At 45.0% G+C, this 20128-nt stretch overlaps 1 protein-coding gene across 3 annotated transcripts in view; it reads right to left on the reverse strand.

Moving 5' to 3' along the window:
• SLC23A2 (solute carrier family 23 member 2) overlaps nt 1-20128 on the reverse strand; it is a 119500-nt gene that overhangs the window by 50576 nt on the left and 48796 nt on the right. For all 3 annotated transcript variants that reach the window (XM_044279266.1, XM_044279264.1, XM_044279265.1), the window contains exons 2-3: nt 19189-19459; nt 4001-4099 (exon numbers count right to left, since the gene is read on the reverse strand). In XM_044279266.1, the coding sequence (XP_044135201.1) occupies nt 4001-4099; nt 19189-19293 (204 nt within the window). In that variant the 5' untranslated portion in view covers nt 19294-19459. The remainder of the gene's footprint in view (nt 1-4000; nt 4100-19188; nt 19460-20128) is intronic.

Consider the following 20128-nt stretch of genomic DNA (forward strand, 5'->3'; position numbering starts at 1 on the left):
TTCTAAAGTATGTCTCTCTCCATCCCTCGTTTGGTGTCACCTTTCTAATTATCTCCCACCCCCTTAGTATAATTTGTTGAATATCTGTTGATGGGAATTCCTTCTTCCATTTTGAGAATAGGCTCTCAGCTACTTGCCTCTGCTTCATATCCCTCAAGCCTCTATATAGCTCCGAAAGTGACTTCTTTCTAAGTCCCTGACCCATTAGTGAATCAAAGTCTTTCAACCCCATTTCTCTGGTTAAGTTCAATACTCTCTTAGTTAAGAAATCTTTGATTTGTGAAAATGCTAACGGGGGTTGGTTACTTAGTGCAGGGAATCTCATAATGAATTCTTCATACTTGAGGTATCTTCCTGCCTGAGTATCCCAGAGATCTTTCGCCTTACCAATCCCCAACTCCCTCCATTTATGGAAGTGCTTGGCTTCATTCCCTGCTGGAAATTCTGGGTGACCCCAAATGCTCATGTGTTTGGACAGATTGAAGGGCAGTGAAAACAGCTTTCGGATTGCCTTCCACCCTGCCACAGTATCTTTTATCAAGAGACTACCCTTCACCTCCGGGGGCATGGCTCCAAATTTAGTATGCAACAGGGCTGTCAGTGACCAAGGCGCCACCAGTTGCTCCTCCAACTTGGTATTAGTGTAAAAATGCGTTCCAAATACCCAATCCAGACTATGCCTTAGGAGACTCGCCAGATTATATGCTCTTATGTCCGGGAAGTTTAGTCCCCCTAAAATTTTTGGTAGTTGTAATTTCGCCAGCGATATTCGACATTTTTTCCCTCTCCATAGAAATGACCTGAATGCCCCCTCCAGGACTTTTATGTCTTTGTGTTTAAGTAGGATGGGGATTGTTTGTACAGGGTACAGGAGTTGGGCCACACTCATCATTTTTAGAAGCTGACATCTCCCCCCCAAGGACAGCGGCAAGGACGACCATCTTCCTACATCCGCCAAGATTTTTTTGATCATTGGTGGATAATTTAGTGAGTATAGGGATTCAGGGGTACTTCCTACATGTATCCCCAGATACTTAATCAAATGACTAGCTATCCGTAAGGGAAGTCCTAATGGTCTTTTTTTGGCACTCTTTGCCTGGGGTCCTATAAACATGAGCTCCGATTTATCTGTATTCACCTTAAACCCCGAGAATGTTCCAAACTCTTCCAGTATTTTTATCAGGTGACCTATGTCTCTGTGCGGCTTCTCCAAGAACACTAATAAATCATCGGCAAAAAGCGCATGCTTTATTACCTTTTTTCCGGACCTGCCAATTTTAATCCCCTCTAAAAAGTTATCCCTCTCGATTTGTCTGGACAGAGGCTCCAATGCTAGATTGAAGAGGAGCGGGGAGAGCGGACACCCCTGCCTCGTCCCCTTTCCTAAGTGTATAGGTCTTGATAGAAATCCTGGTGTGGCTACCCTAGCCTGGGGGTTTGAGTATACTCCATTCAAAAACCTTCTGAACGGTCCCTCGAAGCCCATTTTGTCCAATACCTCCCCCATCCACCCCCAGTCCACATTATCAAACGCTTTTTCCGCATCGACCGATATGATGGCTGGGGATGAATGGGAGGAGGGCCTTAGCTTCACCTAATCTAATGCCAGCAAAACCTTCCTAATGTTCATCACTGCCGACCTACCCTGTACAAAACCTACCTAGGCAGATGAAATTAATTTAGGTAACAGGTTCGAGAGTCTATCAGCTAGAATCTTAGAAAAGATTTTAAGATCAACATTGATGAGGGAGATTGGACGATATGAGGCTGGATTCATGGGGTCCCTCCTGGGCTTCGGAAGTACTTTAATGTGGGCTGTATTAGTTAATGACGGAATCGGACCTCCTGTCATATATTCTGAATATATCTGAGAAAGGGTAGGCGCTATGTCTTGAGCTATGGGTTTATAAAATTCTCCACTATACCAACCAGAAGCTTTTTCATGAAAATCTTTATTCCCACAGATCCATATCAAAAGCCTCTCATCCAGCCAGTCCCGACCATGCTCTGCACTGACGAAGGACAAAAACCAAGAAAGAGTTGTCTGCGGACGAGCCTCTGTTACTTATGGAGAAGATTCTGGCTTGACTTATGTCCTAGTCCTGTAGCAAGGCCTGTTGAAAGGTTGGTCACCTACTCACAGAGAAACTATCTCCAAAAGGTGGCACTAAATAGACATAATGCATGAAGGAGAGTTACTTTGCACACACGGTACTGGTGAAATGAACATTAGGACCTGTGGATCCATGCTGTGCACCAAACACCTCGGTATCTGTCATATGGATAAATGAACAAATTTGAGGGAGGTCATCTGATTCTTTATATAATGGACATGAGTACCCTGCACTCTAAAAAAAAAAATAGAGACAAAATACATCACGACAAAAGTGCGGTATACTCCTGAGGGAAGTTTACATAAGTAAAAATCTCATAAGGGGAAGGGATGCAATAATAGGGCAGCACAGTGGCTCAGTGGTTAGCACTGGGTTCAAATCCGACCAAGGACAACATCTGCATGGAGTTTGTATGTTCTCCCCGTGTTTGCGTGGCTTTCCTCCGAATATTAGATTGTGAGCCCCATTGGGGACAGTTGGATGCTAATGTAGCGCTATATAAGTGCGTAAAATAAATAAATAAATCCCTTGACCAAGGATAAATAAGTGGTCAAATGTATCAAGTAAATCACAATGCATAAAAAGCTATACACAAAAAACCACCCCTTTATACAGAATATAATATTAATTTATCACATACCCAACACCTTCATCTGGGGGTATGGCTCTCCTTGGAAATGTGCTCCATTTAAAACACTCAACCCACCAATCCATAACCATCAATTAATTAACATAAGCGGATCCTCATTACAAATGTTCATCTATATGCACCTAGGTTCCTCTAGGTCTTTGCCATGGCAGCGCGCACCTGCGCACTGGGAGGTGCTGACTAACCCCCTTTTTTTGCACATCTATATGCACCTGCATAACCAAACACCACACACATAGGACCGGAAGCACACGCTGAACACCCAATGGCGAGTTAGGTGATCATCTGTGACGTGCGGCGGTCACGTGACCGCCCGCGTCATAGACAAGTGATAATACACAAACAGGCCCATAGCTAGATCCCCAGGGCGCGTAGCATTTACATGATCAAACGTCACTTCATCGGCCGCGTCACATGATCACAGGCATATTTTTTTCTTCCAAAGACAAGTATATAAATACAATAAAGATGACGGTACACATAGATCACATCGGAAAGAAAAAAACGGAGATAGCAATGTACATGATTAAATCAAGTATGAAAAGCGAACAATTAACTACAAATATGCAACAGTAAAGTGCAAATGCAATAGAATTATGACAGACATATATTATTAAATGTATCAATTGACATGATGAGGAATATTACAATATATAAAATATATATATAAAAAGTGATAATCACATAATAAAAAAATAAATCGATTACACAAGGTATTGTGAGAGATGCAGCAGGTTTTCTTTACACAATAAAAGCACACAGAGCTATGGGGACTGGGTATTGCGGATGTGCTAGCGGCCATCTAGCAGCCCATGTCATCAGCTCTACACCCAAAATCCAGGTGACAGGTTCCCTTTACCCTGCTTTCACACCTGAGCGTTTCTCAAACGTGCGTTTTACGCGCGTTTTTTGTAATAGTAAACGCGCGTTTCTGTGATTGACTGCAGTGTCCTATGGCCACAAACGCGCGTCAAAACGCCCCAAAGAAGCTCAAGTACTTGATTATGAGTCGGGCGTTTTACAGCGCGATCGTACGCGCTGTAAAACGCCCAGGTGAGAACCATTCCCATAGGGAAGCATTGGTTTCTCCTTGTTGAGCGTTTTACAGCGCGTAGGAACGCGCTGTAAAACGCTCAGGTGTGAACCCAGCCTTAATCTAACTCTGTGTAACCTGTGTTTATTAAACATCTGATCCCGTGACGTAAGGGATAGGCCTCCACACAGAATACGGCATTACCTTCTCTGCGATCGCACTCTCCGTTGTATAAATTGCCATCAGTTCAGTGTCTTCTGTATCTTGATCCACGCTGGGTGTCGCTCCTCCATTTATCACCACCTACAATAAAGGGAAAACCAATCATGTATTACATGATGTGTGCTAAAAAAATATATTCTAGGGCTGGATGAGCAGTGGAGAATTTCCCAGTGGATGAAAAGACTGATGAACCGAGAATACGTCACAAAATGACGTGCAAGTCAAGGATCTCGCCTGAGAAGAACCCCTACTACTGAATACTAGGTGATTTTAATTAGCCTAGTATTCAGTAGTAGGGGTTAAATTAGCCTATCATGCTCTCAGTTGGAGTTCCTGTGAGCTTCAGAGCAGGTGAGCTTTGACAACTGTTCACATGGTGCGGTGCTGCATGGGGGCCACTGTGCTGTTTTTCTGGCTGGTTGGTGGGGCCCAGAGCTAGGCATGGCATGGTCAAGCAGCAGGGGTGCTGTTTGGCCACTGGGTCCCGCCGCCGGCCGGGATGGCGCCACAGCGCTGGTGGTCGCCGTGTAGCGCCGTGCCAATTTTAGGTTAGGACCCACTCCAAGGCAACCTTGGCGTGGTGAGTGGGCTTATTGCCTTTTGATCAAAATGTACACTAATGCCTCATTTAGGATGTAGCATAGGAGGTTGTACACATGCGCTATTACTTTTGTAATCTATAAAAATTTATTTGACACTGCATTTTTTTTACTTTAATTGTTTACGCGGCACATAGTTCACACTGAATAACCTGTTAATCCAGTTGTTCAGGCTATTTCAGTTATGTGGATACCTAAGTGTGCTTTTCTTTTTTTGCCTTTATGGAATGTATGTGCAGTAAAATGTATTTTATGAAAAATAATCGCTTATTACAGTAATTTTTGCTAGCTTTATTTCATTTAATTTATTTTATTCCATTAAGGAATTACTGTCTTACAAAACTATGTAAGGCTACTTTCACACTGGCGTTTCTGGGTCCCCTCTTGAGATCCGTTTCAGGGCTCTCACAAGCGGCCCAAAACGGATCAGTTCAGCCCCAATGCATTCTGAATGGATCAGTTTGGCTCCATTTGGTCTCCGTTCCGCTTTTGAGGCGGACACCAAAACGCTGCTTGCAGCCTTTTGGTGTCCGCCTGACGATGCAGTGCCAAACGGATCCGTCCTGACTTACAATGTAAGTCAAGACGGATCCATTTTTTTGGAATTAATAATGCAAACGGATCCGTTCTGAATGGATACAAGTGTTTGCATTATCGGCGAGGATCCGTCTGTGCAGATGCAAGACGGATCCGCACCGAACGCCAGTGTGAAAGTAGCCTTACTTATAATGTATTAGCAGAATCCTGTAATGTAATACATTATGTTCTGTGTCTCTATGGTACAGGCTGTGGTTAGGGCAACAACAGTGTGCCCTAACAGCAGGATTTCTAAACGTATAGTCCTGGGGTCCTTTCTAGGTCCCCATGACTGACTGCAGAGGGCCAGCCTCTGACCAGATGACTGGGAGCAAAGCAGAGGGGAAATCCCCACTGAATGTCGCGGTCACGGACAGCAGCAATCAGAAGATTAAAGGGGTTATCCAAGTTCTATAATGCCCCCCCTCCAATATGCCCGGGCCCCTCACAGAGGTTGTACTTCCCTTGCTCTCTGGCACCTGCATCGCTTCTCATACCGGCACGGCCGCCGCATCTCCCAGTTGCGCGGTTGAAAATATCTAGCATTGGAGGGGAAGCCAATAGCTGGCCACGACGGGAACAAGCCTCCCTAGCGTCACCAGTGGCATATGCGGGGGTTTTTGGACAACCCCTTTAACAGTTGGGATTGGAGTTACCTGCGATCCAGGCTGTAGAGAAAAAGACTACTATAAAAAGCGGTGCTGTTAGCCACAGGTTCGTAGACAGGGCAGAAGCGTTGTGCTCCCACTAAGAAAGCGACAACCAAAGGAAGTGGGTGGGTGTTATAGGTGATTCAATGGACGCCGTCACTTTTCATTATAAATATTTTCACATTGTGCTGGGCAAACAAAAAAAAAAAAGTAAAGGCCTGAGGTTACAGATAAGCGAGCACTTGCTTCATAGTCATGAGATGTACGTAACCAGCCTGTGTCACACCGATCCTCTGAATATGTGATGACTACGAATGACTCAGCAGCTTCCACTACAGCAAGCCATTCGTGAATCCATCGAGGAGGTGGGGGAGGAAGCTACAAGGAAGTTTTAACAGACAATGAAATAAAAGTAAAAAAAAAAAAAAAAAAAAGTCAAAGTGAAGGCCATTCATCGTAAGAACATTCCCTGAAGCCGCAGCACATCAGTGCACCATGTACTTTTACTGAAGAACATTTCTTCTTTTTCATAATCGCATCCCCCCTGACACAGCCTGTTATGACCAACCATGTATACAGAGGAAAAAAGTTGTAAAAGCTGCCCAGGATTAACCGCTCCAGTAGTATTGGGGCTAGGGCTGCAACGAGTACTCGATAAAATAGAGTAATTAGACAAGATTAGTTTGTGTCACGTGACCACGGAGTGGGAGTGAAGAACTTGCTATTCCTCCCGCTCCCTGGTGTCCCGCGGCGCTCGAAATACTCACATTTTCAGCAGGGGGCCTCCAGACACTCCACAGCATGTCCATGGTCCCGCGCTGCACTGGCCTCCTGACGCACGCACGCAGTGACCTGACTGATGGAGACTCTGCAGTTTCCCTACTGGAAAGGAGGCCCTCAGCAATTGCCTGGTGACCCGCGCAGGTGGGGAGCCGCCAGAGCGTTATGTGATGGAGCCCGGTTTTGGGTATTATATGATATGGCCCATCGCCCTGCAGGAGCGGGATGAGCACCTGCCTGACGTCCTGTACCACGACCCCCATGGGCAGCACATGGAGCAGCAGGAGCACCAGCAGCTGCCAGAACACATCATGGACTTCAATGCTGATGATGTCCAGCAGCACCATGGTAACTGCCCTGACAACCGCTCCCCAATACGAGTCCTGATAACATCACCCTGATACGAGTCCTGACACCCCCTGCCCTATGCCAACCAGTCCTGACACCCCCTGCCCTATGCCAGCCAACCCCGATGCCCCCTGCCTGGTGCCAACAGACTTGCACCCTGACACGACCCCCCCCCCCCCCCCATCCCCCAAACACACACCCACAGTAGGTACTTTCACCCTGTCACCCTCTCCTGATAGATACTGACACCCTGGGATATACTGATTGCAGTCCCTCAGATGATCAGAGGTTGTGTTTGCATTTCCTTACACATTCTTTAAGGTTCATTACACTTCTCACTTCTTCCTCTAAGATGTGTCCTGTAATAAAACCGCCCGGGTCTATAGGTGTATGGGGGCGTTCCCCCACTAACAACCCTTCAGAGCTGCCACAAACATTGGCTTTCATTATAGTGTCATAATCGCCCAGCCCTAGTACCATAAATAATATCTCTAGAGATGAGCGAATTTCAGGTTATGAAATTCATTCACGCTTCGTTACTGGTAAACGTGCTGAAGGCACCGGGGTGGGGGGGGCTGAAGGCACCGGGGGAACGGAAGAGCTGAAGGCACCTGGGGAACAGAGCTGATGGTACTGGGGTGGGGGAGAGATGAAGGCACTGGGGGAACGGAGCAGATGACACTGGGGGAACTGATGCACGTGGGCTGATCGCACAGAGGGGGAGCGAAGGGTGTTGGGACTGATGGCAGGGGGTCTGATGAGTTTTTATAAAGGAAAACTGTCTATTCCATTTTTTTTTCCCCTTTTTAGGGTACTCTATTAATCATAAAAAATAATCGGTAGAATACTCTATTACTAAAACAATCGTTTACTGCAGCCCTAATTGGGGCAAATTTCTATTGATCCTGAATTATACGTGGAGAGGGTCAGCTGTGTTCCCGCTCTGGTAGGCAGGGTAAGCGGACACAGTACAGAGGCGAATTGCCAGTTCTTAAATCAAACTTACGCGTTTACTTACACACGAGGCAGGTTCATACAGCAAAATGTCACTTTGCAGTCTTGGTGTTAATTTACACACAATGCCAAGTTCATACAGCAAAAATAACCTTGTAGGTTTTTTTGTGTTGGTTCACACCTTGCTGGCAGTTCTGCCTCAAACAGTCCATAGCAGGCTTTACCCTGGGTTCACACCTGAGCGTTGCGCAAACGCGCGTTTTACTCGCGTTTTTGTCGCGCGTTTTTATGCGCGTTTTTTGTAATAGTAAACGCGCGTTTGTGTCATTGACTGCAGTGTCCTATGGCCACAAACGCGCGTCAAAACGCCCCAAAGAAGCTCAAGTACTTGTTTGAGCGTCGGGCGTTTTACAGCGCGTTCGTACGCGCTGTAAAACGCCCAGGTGTGAACCATTCCCATAGGGAAGCATTGGATTTCATGTCTTGAGCGTTTTACAGTGCGTTTGAACGCGCTGTAAAACGCTCAGGTGTGAACCCAGGGTTAGGGGGCCTGTTTCCTTGACACACGGGTCTCATCCCTCCAACCCGGCACAAGCCTCAGATCCCAACACAGAGATGGATTGCTGCTGAGCTCAGCTGTCTTTTAATGACAGCTTGGTGTTGCCAAAACCCAGACCGGCACTTGAGACCCAGTCAGGTGTTTGACTCCACCTGGCTGCAAATCAGCCCAGCAGCACACCCTGGCAGGAAAATACCTGTCTTCCCAAACCACACCCTTCACTGTGCCACAGGTAATACACAGAGTAGTGTTGGTGGCCCAAAGAGCGATGGATCGGAGGAACCCTCCCTCCTCTGGGAACTGGTAACAGTCCTAATCTTATGTCCAGCCAGCATTACAATAATGTTCCCAGAAATAAGCAGATAACTGCAATGCTCTTAAAGGACGTGCACAGGGGTCATATCTCGCAGAGGTCATATCTTTTAACAGGTGACTGGCCTGGGCAATTGACCAGACATCACTTCTGTTGTGGACAAGGCCAGAACAATTCCCTGGTGCACACAAATTCATGAATCCACCTCATCTGTGCAAGAGCCAGGGAGCAGATTAGTTCTAGAACCATGGCCAAGCAGAAGTGACGTCCGGTCAAATAGCCTGGGAAAGAAGCCTGGTAAAGGATGTGACGTTAATGGCTTCCCATGGAGCAAATCCACGCAAGTGGATTACAAATTTTCTTCTATACGCATGTTATGATTAAAGGGGTTGTCCGAGGTCAGAGCCGAACCCGGACATATTTTCTACCAGACATTTTATGCTCTGATGCGCTCCCTTGCCCTGCGCTGGATCGTGAAGGGCAAGGGCTTGTTTGTTTACCTCTGCAGACTGCTAGGCGGAGGCTTTCACCCAGCAGTGTGTTCGTTGACGTCACGAGCCCACTGCTGGGCGGAAGCCTCTGCCTGGCAGCCCTAATGAGAGCCTAGTAAGTCACCGGATCTCCTAAAAATTCCTTTGCCCTGCGCGATTCATGAAATGCTCATCTTGGTGAGGCTGTCTGGATGAAAATATGGGTATGTCCGCATTCAGCTCTGAACCCGGACAACCTTTTTAAGTAAGATTTGTAGGACCCGCTTGGTCCCAGAAAACCCCTTTCAAGGGATTGTTCATCTTTAGGGGGTCGGACCTGAGAAGGGAAGCGTATACTTAGTTGCTCCCTACCACTCGGTCTTCACATGTCAACATCCTGTTTGATACAGGTCACATGACCACTGCTGCAAATGACTGCGGCGTGTAGGTATGCTTCCCCTTAACGGGTCTAGCCAAGTGGTGGTATCGACAGAAAACACCCAAAGATGAACAATCCCTTTAACGTTACAACTGTGCTGCAATGGAACATGTGTCTCCATGGCAACAGACTACAAGCAAACCCTGTGTAGTCAGATTCTGCGGAAATGCTCCTTTGTATCTGTGTCCTTCAACATAAATTATTTCTATTTTTGCAAGATGTAGGGGACATGATAGGATTTTATAGAAACAAATGTCTACTCAGGAACTGTAGACACAAAAGGGTAAAAACATTTTATCATTTTGTATTATATGTGCAAAATTTGCATACAAATCTGGACATGGCATTGTCCCACAGGATAGGTAATAGGAGTCTGATCAGCAGGATCCCTCACCAATCATGACAATGGGGGAGTTTGTGTCTCCCAGTATTAATGGAACGACGAGTGGGCATGTGCACTGACACTATGAATAGTTGAAACTCTATGGGACTGACTGAGATAGTGGAGACATGTCAGAAGTTTGGGGGTTTCGGCTGCTTAGACCCCCACAGATTGCTCAAACTAAAGAGCAAAGGCAGTAAGCGGAGCCCTGTGCCTTATTTCTGGAAGTCCCCTTGGAGAGCCGAGCAAGCGATGTACAAACTCTGACACCCTGTCGATCAGCTGTTTGAGAGGGCACCAGTGCTCGCAGTAGTGCCGCGGCCTTCTCGCAGCTTGGCCTAGACCATGTGACATCATGTTCATCTGTCACATGGCCTGGCGCAGCCCTACTGGAGTGAATGGGGCTGAGATGCGATACCAAGCACATCCTCTAAACAATGTACGGTCCTGTGCTTGGTGAGCTGAGAGAGGATAGGCATCAGCATACAAGCCTCAGAGGACCCCTCAGAGCAACAGAGCAGAAAGAGAAACGGCTGGAGCCGGGTGTCAGAATCCCCGCCGATCTGACATTGATGACCTATCCTGAGGATAGGTCATTAATATAGGAGAGCGCGGAAAAACCCCTTTACTCTTACAAAGAGCATGCCCCAGATGATAGGTCATGGTCTCATATTTGGGTCAGTCTCTCCAAGTTTCTATGCACTTGGAGTTTGAAAGAAGTACGGCAAGACATCAGTTATGGTCCCACTTAAATTTTCTTTGCTATACTTCACTATTAAACACTATGACCCGGATTTATCATACTTTCAACTCCAGAATTTTGGCATCAAAAAGTTGCAATAATAGAGCTTTTTCAACTTTTTGTACTTGAGCAAAATTTTGCAACTTTTCATTTTTTACACCACTCGCGGTGGGTGGAAAAGTGGCGGTGGTTACCTAGGTTAATGAGTTTGACTCCAGATTTAATCAGAGGTGGTTTTTTTTATAGTCGCAATCTCACTCCAGGAGGAGGCGGAGTAGGAAAACTGGAGTAGCTTCTCTAGAAAAAGGTGTTAGGTCTAAGGATGAGACCAATTTATCAAGTAAAATGAGACGTTTGATAAATGTGGCATAAAGTTCTCCAACACAGACTCCCCCCATGTACTAGACTGCCTGTGTAGCTCGGTCAAAAGTCAAATTAATAATTCTCGAGTTGGCCATTTCTAAACAAATTATGAGGAAGAATACTGCACACAACTTTTCTGATGTAACCTAATGGATAGAAAAGTGATGTGAACTGTGTGGCTCCTGTAATTCTAATTTCATTTATCCTTATCTGTGTTTCACAACCAACAAACTGAACTTTTACCCAACAAACTACGGTAAATAGAGCTGTGAGATCAGAGGTGACCCTGGTTATAGCCAGAGAGGAACTTTCCTCCTCACTAGCCTACAGCCATACGTTCCTTTGGAGATAGGGGATATCCCTAGCCCCAATACAGGAATGTATACATTTGATATAGCTGAAATCTCATTATCTTATATTAAGGCCTCTTTCACACGTATACGCAATGCCGTATTTCGGACCACATTTGCGGATCCGCAATACACGGGTGCAAATACTACAGAGTGCTTCAGTGAGGTTTCGTCCCATACTTCCGTCTCGCAAAAAGATAGAACATGTCCTGCTGGATCGCGGACCCATTCCCCATTCAAGTGCCGCACGGACTGTGCTCGTGCAGTGCGGCTCGGGGCACACACGCCCGTGTGAAAGAGACCTTAATGTGACCAAATGGCTTAGGCCACTTTTACACTGGCGTTTTGGCTTTCCATTTGAGAGATCTGTTCAGGGCTCTCACAAGCGGTCCAAAACGGATCCGTTTTGCCCTAATGCATTCTGAATGAAAAAGGATCCGCTCAGAATCCATCAGTTTGCCTCCAATCTGTGTCCATTCTCTTTGGAGGCGGACACCAAAACGCTGCCTGCGTTTCTGACGAAACTGAGCCAAACGGATCCGTCCTGACACACAATGTAAGTCAATGGGGACGGATCAGTTTTCTATGACACAATCTGGCACAATAGAAAACGGATCCGTCCTCCATTGACTTTCAATGGTGTTCAAGACGGATCCGTCTTGGCTATGTTAAAGATAATATCTTCTGAACGGATGCAGACGGTTGTATTATCTGAACGGATCAGTCTGTGCAGATCCATGATGGATCCGCCAAATGCGAGTGTGAAAGTAGCCTTAGATCGTTGTCAGAAAAATGCTCATTTGGCTGACTTAAGGGTGTACAGTATTACAGGATTTTCAGCAGTATCACACTGCCAGTTGATTGCTAACAAGCATTACTACGAACGGCAGTGTAATACTGCCGCCGATTGCCCAATGATAGGGCGTTTGCAATCCAAATCTTTTGACAGGTTAAAAAAAAAAAAAAAAAAAAAAATAGCTTGCAGGTGGCAGATCATGCTGAGTAATGATGATCTGCTGCTGGCAAACAATGATTCAGTATAGGGAAGAGCGGTGGTATAACGATCGCTCCTCCCTATGGAATTACAGTGCTCTCCTTCGCCAGTGAGCAGGCAACTGCCAAGAAGGAACGCTTCTCTCCCAACATTCGCATGTTACATCGGGCTGGCGAATACACCATTTATTCCTCATGACCCTCCTTGCAAGAGCATGCAAGTTTTCAACAGGGAGAGGAGGAGAAGGTCGCAACCAGACACCTCTAGCGATGGCGTATCTCCCTTGAGAACAAAGGATCGGACATGCTGAGATTTTCACAGTCAGGGCCTGGGACCAGGCGTTCATTCTTTTCTCCACCATCTACCGTGGGGGGAGAGTCAGGAGATTCCCCTACACATTAGATAGCTGGCTGGTCTATGAGAAATTGACAAGTTAAGCCAGCATTCATCTAATATGTATGGTCACCTTTACTTTCAATCCTGCCACATAGGCCTGTAATAAAATTCTGACTAGAAGAATAAAAACATCTTATAAGCTCCCCAATTTAAAGGGAGTCTGTGAGCAATTTTGACCATGCTAAAATACTAACACAATTAATTAGGGGAGGCTTTTATCATCAGGAGTAGTGTGAATATGAACTACTATTCTTCTAGATTCTGCTCCTTATATGTACAGGGGGAAAAGCTTCAACGAAAAGTGCTCTATGAATGGACATGCTTCGCAGCCCCTCGCCTCTGCCCTGAGGGACAGCTGAAGTGTCCTCCTGATTGGATGCCACAGCTCTCACTCAAAGCAAAGAGGAGGGAGCAGAAACTGGCAGAATAAAGTTCATGTTCTCACTAGCTCTACAAAAAGGTATATTTGTACTGCTCTCCTGGGCCCTACTCTAATAATCAACCTACCGATTAGCCAAAAGTTTCTGGCAGCATGAAAACGTTCACTGACTGACAGCACCCAGTGGGGACGTGCTGTGGACATAAAGTGCAACGTTCTCTCAGTAGACAGCATCAAGGAGGAAGAAGAAGTTGTACATGGCAGATCAGCAAGTGGACAGGGGGAAAAGCATCCAAGAAGGACAGCTTACACAGGCTTTAGATGGGAAGGGTACATTAAAAGTCTATGATTCTATAGTCCGATCATCAATTGTGCCCTAAAACCATGGAGGGCAGGAGGTATCAGCTGAACTCTATCTGATAACAGGAGCTATCCTTTAAAGGGGTTTTCCGAGACTTGGCCAATTTAACAGCTCTTAAATGACTGCCAATAGACTTGCTTTATATGGCCATGTGAAAAAACTATTAACTGATATTTCCCTTGCAATACTTGATATGGGAAAATAACTGTCCGGAAGGGAACGATCTGTGCCCTATGGATGTCTACCCCCCCATCAAGGCAGCAATTGAAACACTACCTTAGGTTCCATTCACATGACTGTGCCCTTCCGCTCGCTTCTGGGTCTGTGGATCCACGCCAAAAAATATAGGACATGTCCTACCTTTGGCTGCAATAAGCGGATCGAGGGTCCATTGAAGTCAATGGGTCGGCACTGCGATGTGGGGTGCACACAACCAGTGTGTCAATGAACCCTAAATACAGTCCTGATCAAATGTAAGTAGAGCTTCAACATGCAACAAGAAGAAATGAGAGTGAGAAAACATTTTTTGAGCATTCAATTAATTGAAAATAACGATTAAACTGAAACAGGCTGTTTTTCAGCTGATCAAAATTTTAGAACCACATGCCTTTAAAAGGCTAAATCTGTGCAAAGATGTGGATTCATTGTCATTTTCTGTCAGGTAGTCACACGTTGTGATGGCAAAGGCAAAAAAACTCTCCCTTTTTGAACGTGGTCGGGTTGTTGAACTGCATAAGCAGGGTCTCTCACAGCGCGCCATCGCTACTGAGGTGGGACGCAGTAATACAGTAATTTGGAATTTCTTAAATGATCGTGAGGGTTATGGAACAAAAAAGTCAAGTGGAAGACCCCAAAAAATTTCATCAGCACTGAGCCGGAGGATCCAATTGGCTGTCCGTCAAGACACTGGATGATCCTCGACCCAAATTAAGGCCCTTACTGGTGCTGACTGCAGCCCCATAACCATCAGATGGCATCTGAGACTGAAGGGCTTCAAAAACAAAAAACATCTTCACAGACCTCGTCTCCTTGAACGCCACAGAACTGCTCGTTTGGAGAGCACCAAACATGGGACATTCAAAAGGTGGAAGAAAGTTTTATTCTCTGATGAGAAAAAAATTGAACCTTGATGGTTCTGATGGTTTCCAACATTACTGGCATGACAAGCAGATCCCACCTGAGATGTTTTCTAGGCGCCTCAGTGAAGCTTCAGGAAGTGCAGGGGCGTCAAACGGCCGCTGGCTATGTCCAGATGTTGCAGAGAGCATTCCTCATGACTGAGGGCCCTCGTCTGTGTGGTAATGACTGGGTTTTTCAACAGGACAACGCTACAGTACACAATGCCCGCAGGACAAGGGACTTCTTCCAGGAGAATAACATCACTCTTTTGGCCCATCCTGTGTGTTCCCCTGATCTAAATCCAATTGGGAACCTTTGGGGATGGATGGCAAGGGAAGTTTACAAAAATGGACAACAGTTCCAGACAGTAGATGGTCTTCGTGCGGCCATCTTCACCACTTGGAGAAATGTCCCCACTCACCTCATGGAAACGCTTGCATCAAGCATGCCGAAACAAATTTTTGAAGTGATAAACCATAACAGCGGAGCTACTCATTACGGAGTTCATGTTTGGAAGTTGGATTTCTGTTTTTTGGGGGGGGGGGGGTTATTTATTTATTTTTTTAGAGGTGTGGTCCTAAACTTTTGATCAGCTGAAAAACAGCCCGTTACAGTTTATTTGTTGTTTTCATTAAACTGAATGCTCAAAAAAATGTTTTGTCTCACTCCTATTTCTTCTTGTTGCAGGTTGAAGCTCTACTTGGAACCTTGTTTAGATCCAGCGATGCAAAATATGATTTTTTTTTGCCATTTTTCAAGGGGTCTTAAACCTTGGATCAGGACTGAGATTTATATATATATATATATATATATATATATATATATATATATATATATATATATATATATATATATATATATAGAAAAATGATGGCGGCACCAGAGAAAAAGCAGGAAGGGTGCTAAGTCCAGGGATGTAGCAGCTTACCCCGTCACAATAAGGATGAAACCCGGACAGCACTCCAGGTAAAAAATAGTGGTGTTTTATTCACCCCATGTAGATGGCAACGTTTCGGCTCATACACAAGCCTTTTTCAAGCTTGAAAAAGGCTCGTGTATGAGCCGAAACGTTGCCATCTACATGGGGTGAATAAAACACCACTATTTTTTACCTGGAGTGCTGTTCGTGTTTCATCCTTATATATATATATATATATATATATATATATACACACACACATACATACATACATACATATATATATATATATATATACACACATATATACATATATATATATACTCTAATTGAAAGGATGCAATGATTCACCGCAAATATACTGTATCGAGTCCAGAAGGACCACGCTGTAATACAGAACCGCATGCCCGATAATGACTCCCTCACACGCAGCACCTCTGTATAATATCACATTCTGGGATACGGGGTGAGAGAAGGGCGGGGGAGTGCGCAAGATTCTCTCCAAACCATAAAGAATGCTATTTTAATGAGCGGCAAGGATGAGGTTTCTATGGCAACCAGACAGTTCCATAAAAGCAGGCGATCTAGGGCAGGCAGCGGATAATTAAGAGTTCTATTATAAAAAACAAGGAAATAAAAAAAGACTTCAAATATCACCCCCGCATGTTGTGTGCAGACTCCGATAACCTATCAGCACTATCCGACACAACAAATTAATGAAAAAGCCATTGCGTCCATATACTGGGAGCTTGTACTCGGGGGGAGCGCTACCCACAAGAACTGGGCTCCATAACCAGAAAGGCTAGAAAAGTCATCAAAATGAAATCATGGTATCTGCAACTCAGCTTTTTATTTTCCCTATATATGAAACCTTGTCTATATGGCCCCAGTAGACCAAAAACACTATGTTCCCTGTTTTGGGTGTTCTAGTACGGTGTCTATATTGTAGCAGCCATTGGCTGTTCTCTCCATGATATATTTTACATGCCAGAAAAGGTGTCAAACTTCACCCATTTATGTGGACTGTCTTTACCTAAACTGCCAGAGAAGAAAATAGCCACGGGAAATACTAAATCTACTGTAGTATACATTAAAAGTCTACGATTCTATAGTCCAATCATCAATTGTGCCCGAAAACCATGGAGGGCATGGGGTATCAGCTGAACGCTATCTGATAACAGGAGCTATCCTTTAAAGGGGTTTTCCGAGACTTAAATACTGATGATCCATCCTCTGGCCAATAGCAGTCTGCGACAGGGACGTGTCCCCCTAACGTCACCGCCTGCTACCGTGAGGTGCAGCCATGGCCGTGTGGGCATCAGAAGCGACGCGGGTGCCAGGGAGCTGGGTAAGTATAATCAGTATGAGGTGCCCGGGCATTCTGGGGGTAATTCTAGGGGGTTGGATAACACCTTTAAATCTTGGACAACCCTTATTTGACTACAAATATGAATTTCCAACTCAAAGCTTAAGTATCAATATCTTACACACGAGCAGTAATGATAACGTGGCAGTTTCCTATAAGAACAAGATGAATATATGTAAGTCTTGGATTTCCGCGTTTTCATACATAGTTCTAGTAAGGGCTTCACTCATAATGGAAATTGGTCACTTCCTGAGTAAATTCCAGAGCTACTCTACGTTAAGTAATTCTGAACATCAAAAGAAAACCAATGACGTAACCATACAATAAACCAGGACTTCTCAGAACAAAGTTATCACTGCCCCTGCAATGCACACAAAGTGAACTTTCATCTGACGCCAGGTAAATGCAGCTTTATAAGCACTGAGAAGCATTTCCGATGAGGTGTCCATAAATATCTTAGAACATGCCGACGTGATCAGATAGCCACCCCTGGAACATGACCAAGGAGAGTGAGCTATCAGCCCTAAATCCCGTGCAATCCTCCTGCTGTGAATGGACACTTGTGATAATAAGATTTTGTGTCTTAGCAATATGCCAAGCGGATTGAGACTGGCATCACCCGCGCAGGTTTTGTGGCAGGAGTGAATCCAAAAAGGAAAGGAAAGAGGAAATACTTTGCTTCTTTTCTGCATCCACTTATTTGGTTTAAAAAACGCCATCAAAAACTGCATGTGTGATTGCAGCCTACTAAAGACAGCTCAATTCAATGCAGCAGCTGGCATGATGATCCTCGTATGCCTTATACAGCTTATAGGAGAACTCCGGAGAACCCTGTATTGGGCAATTTCAGTCGCAACATGAGCAGCCTTAATACACCATGCAATGCTTCATGCCAAAACTGTAATCCTCATGGATTCATGTGAAGTTGGTAAAAAAAAAAAAAAAATGCGAGTTTCTGGCAGGCTATGGGTGCCATATTCTGGATCAGTTCAATGGGGATCCACATATGGCCACGTGAAGTCTTCAATACCATGCCATCTTTTTATCTATGACGGTGCAGGCGCTGAGACCTCTATGACAGCTAAATCGAATTTAGTCAATTGAGTGTGCTCCACCTCAACAATTTTGATAAGCTCTTCCCAAAATAATAGGTCTCATAAAGGGTTCATACATCACAGGCTCGACTTTTAGAGGAGAGCAGTCCAGAAAGAATGAGCCGCATTCATTGATGCATGGTCCTGCTCCCGTGACTTAGCCGAATCTGTGGGGGCTGTTTACACCGAAAACAAAAAACGTCTGACAGGTCACAACAACTTGTCAAAGTTTTGATGGGATGTCTAGCACTTTTATGTTAACCCCACCGACTACCCTGCTAGCCCTGTGGAGGTTCCAGCATTCAGTCCACTGCAGCATTCCTGTGTACCACTCCCCACCTGTAAACGTCCGGCACGGATCAGCTCAGTGAATACTTTGGATTGCATTTTGGATTAAGAGCCAACACTACTCCTTTACAAGAGTTGCTAGTAAGATTACAAGTTAGAAATTGCTAACTAGATTCTTCTTAAGCAAATAAAAAAGGTTGAAAAATTCTTGTCGTAAAATGGTTACGTGCAAAATTACTGTCGACTGATTTTCTGTAGAATGACAATTCCAACATGATATGAGTTATAGAGTTACAACCGCTGGGGATCCACATGATGCAGATATATCTACCGAACAGCCTAAAGCTGGATTTACATATGTAGATAAAATCGGCAGATCATCAGCAACAAACGCTCGCTCCAGACAATCTGCCCGCATAAAGGTGCAGCAGATCACCCGATGAAGGAGGTAAACGTTCGTTTATCGGGTGAAACTGTAGTTCGTGCAGGCACCTAAATTATCGTTTCCGGGTAGTGCTGTCTAAGCAGGGACAGCAAAAGCTGTAAATGTAGCGCTTCACCTCCACTGAGCAAGCACTGAGCCAACTGTTGGGAACAAAGGCTTCCTTCCCGACAGTCTGCTGCTCATCTGGGCTTGTAAATGCGCATAAAGCCCAAATTTAATCAAACGTGGCAACTCAGCCCATGATCATACAACTTATCCCCATGCCAAACGTCAAAGGCCCTTACCGGAAGAGTGAAAAAGGTTGTGTGCTTTGGTTCCTCCTCATACTTCCCATCGGTTGAGTTTGTGGATTCCATTGCCTTAGATGAGGGATTCTGACCAATGCCCATCGCTGGAGCAGTGTCCACTTCTGATGTGCCTTGGCTATGCCTGGCTTAAATGGACTTTATGAGAAAACAATCTTCCTGTAGATGTGGCCTCAAGGATCAGAGAGATGGGTCTGCCAACCTGAGCATCCGGATTGACAAGATTTGCACGGACGGTCTTCAACGAAACCTGGATGTGTGATAAAACAAATTATGACCATTACTTTAGCACTGAAGCTGAAATAGTACTGTACTGCTAAAAAGAAAAAGATATACATATCTAAAGTATCAGGGATTCAGGGAAATGTCATGTGACTGCAGAATGTCTGAGATGGTTCAGACCCCTTCACATTTTACCTAATGGAGAGGCTGGGATTGGTTTGGGTTATGGATTACTCAGAAATGATTCACTGCTGCTGCAATTACCGCATCATCACCACTTAACAGCTTAAAGATTGGAGTTATATTGTCTCCAGAGACTGCACAAGGCAACCCCTTTGTAACAATTTTGAGAGTAAAGAGAATAGAAGGTGGAGGTGATCTGGGTGTTGCCCGCACTTTACTTTCTACACCACACATAATCCCACTTTATTTCCAAATCAGAATGAAGGTGTTCACACATGTCGGACAGGTATGTGTCAGATTCGTGACTCTCAACTTATATTCCAGAGGCTTGAAGATAACAATTACTATCCCAGTAAACACAAAACCAGCCCCTCCACTATAACTGACTAGCTCTGGAACTGGTCAAACAGACTTCTTTGAAGCGCAAGTTCTTCAAGCGCATGGAGTTAGAGGCAAGATTCTTCAGGAATTAGCCTAGAGCTAAGCTCAGGCTGATGAGAGTCAATGTCAGAAC

Source organism: Bufo gargarizans, chromosome 2 (assembly GCF_014858855.1).
Source record: "Bufo gargarizans isolate SCDJY-AF-19 chromosome 2, ASM1485885v1, whole genome shotgun sequence".
In the NCBI taxonomy this organism is placed as follows: domain Eukaryota; kingdom Metazoa; phylum Chordata; class Amphibia; order Anura; family Bufonidae; genus Bufo; species Bufo gargarizans.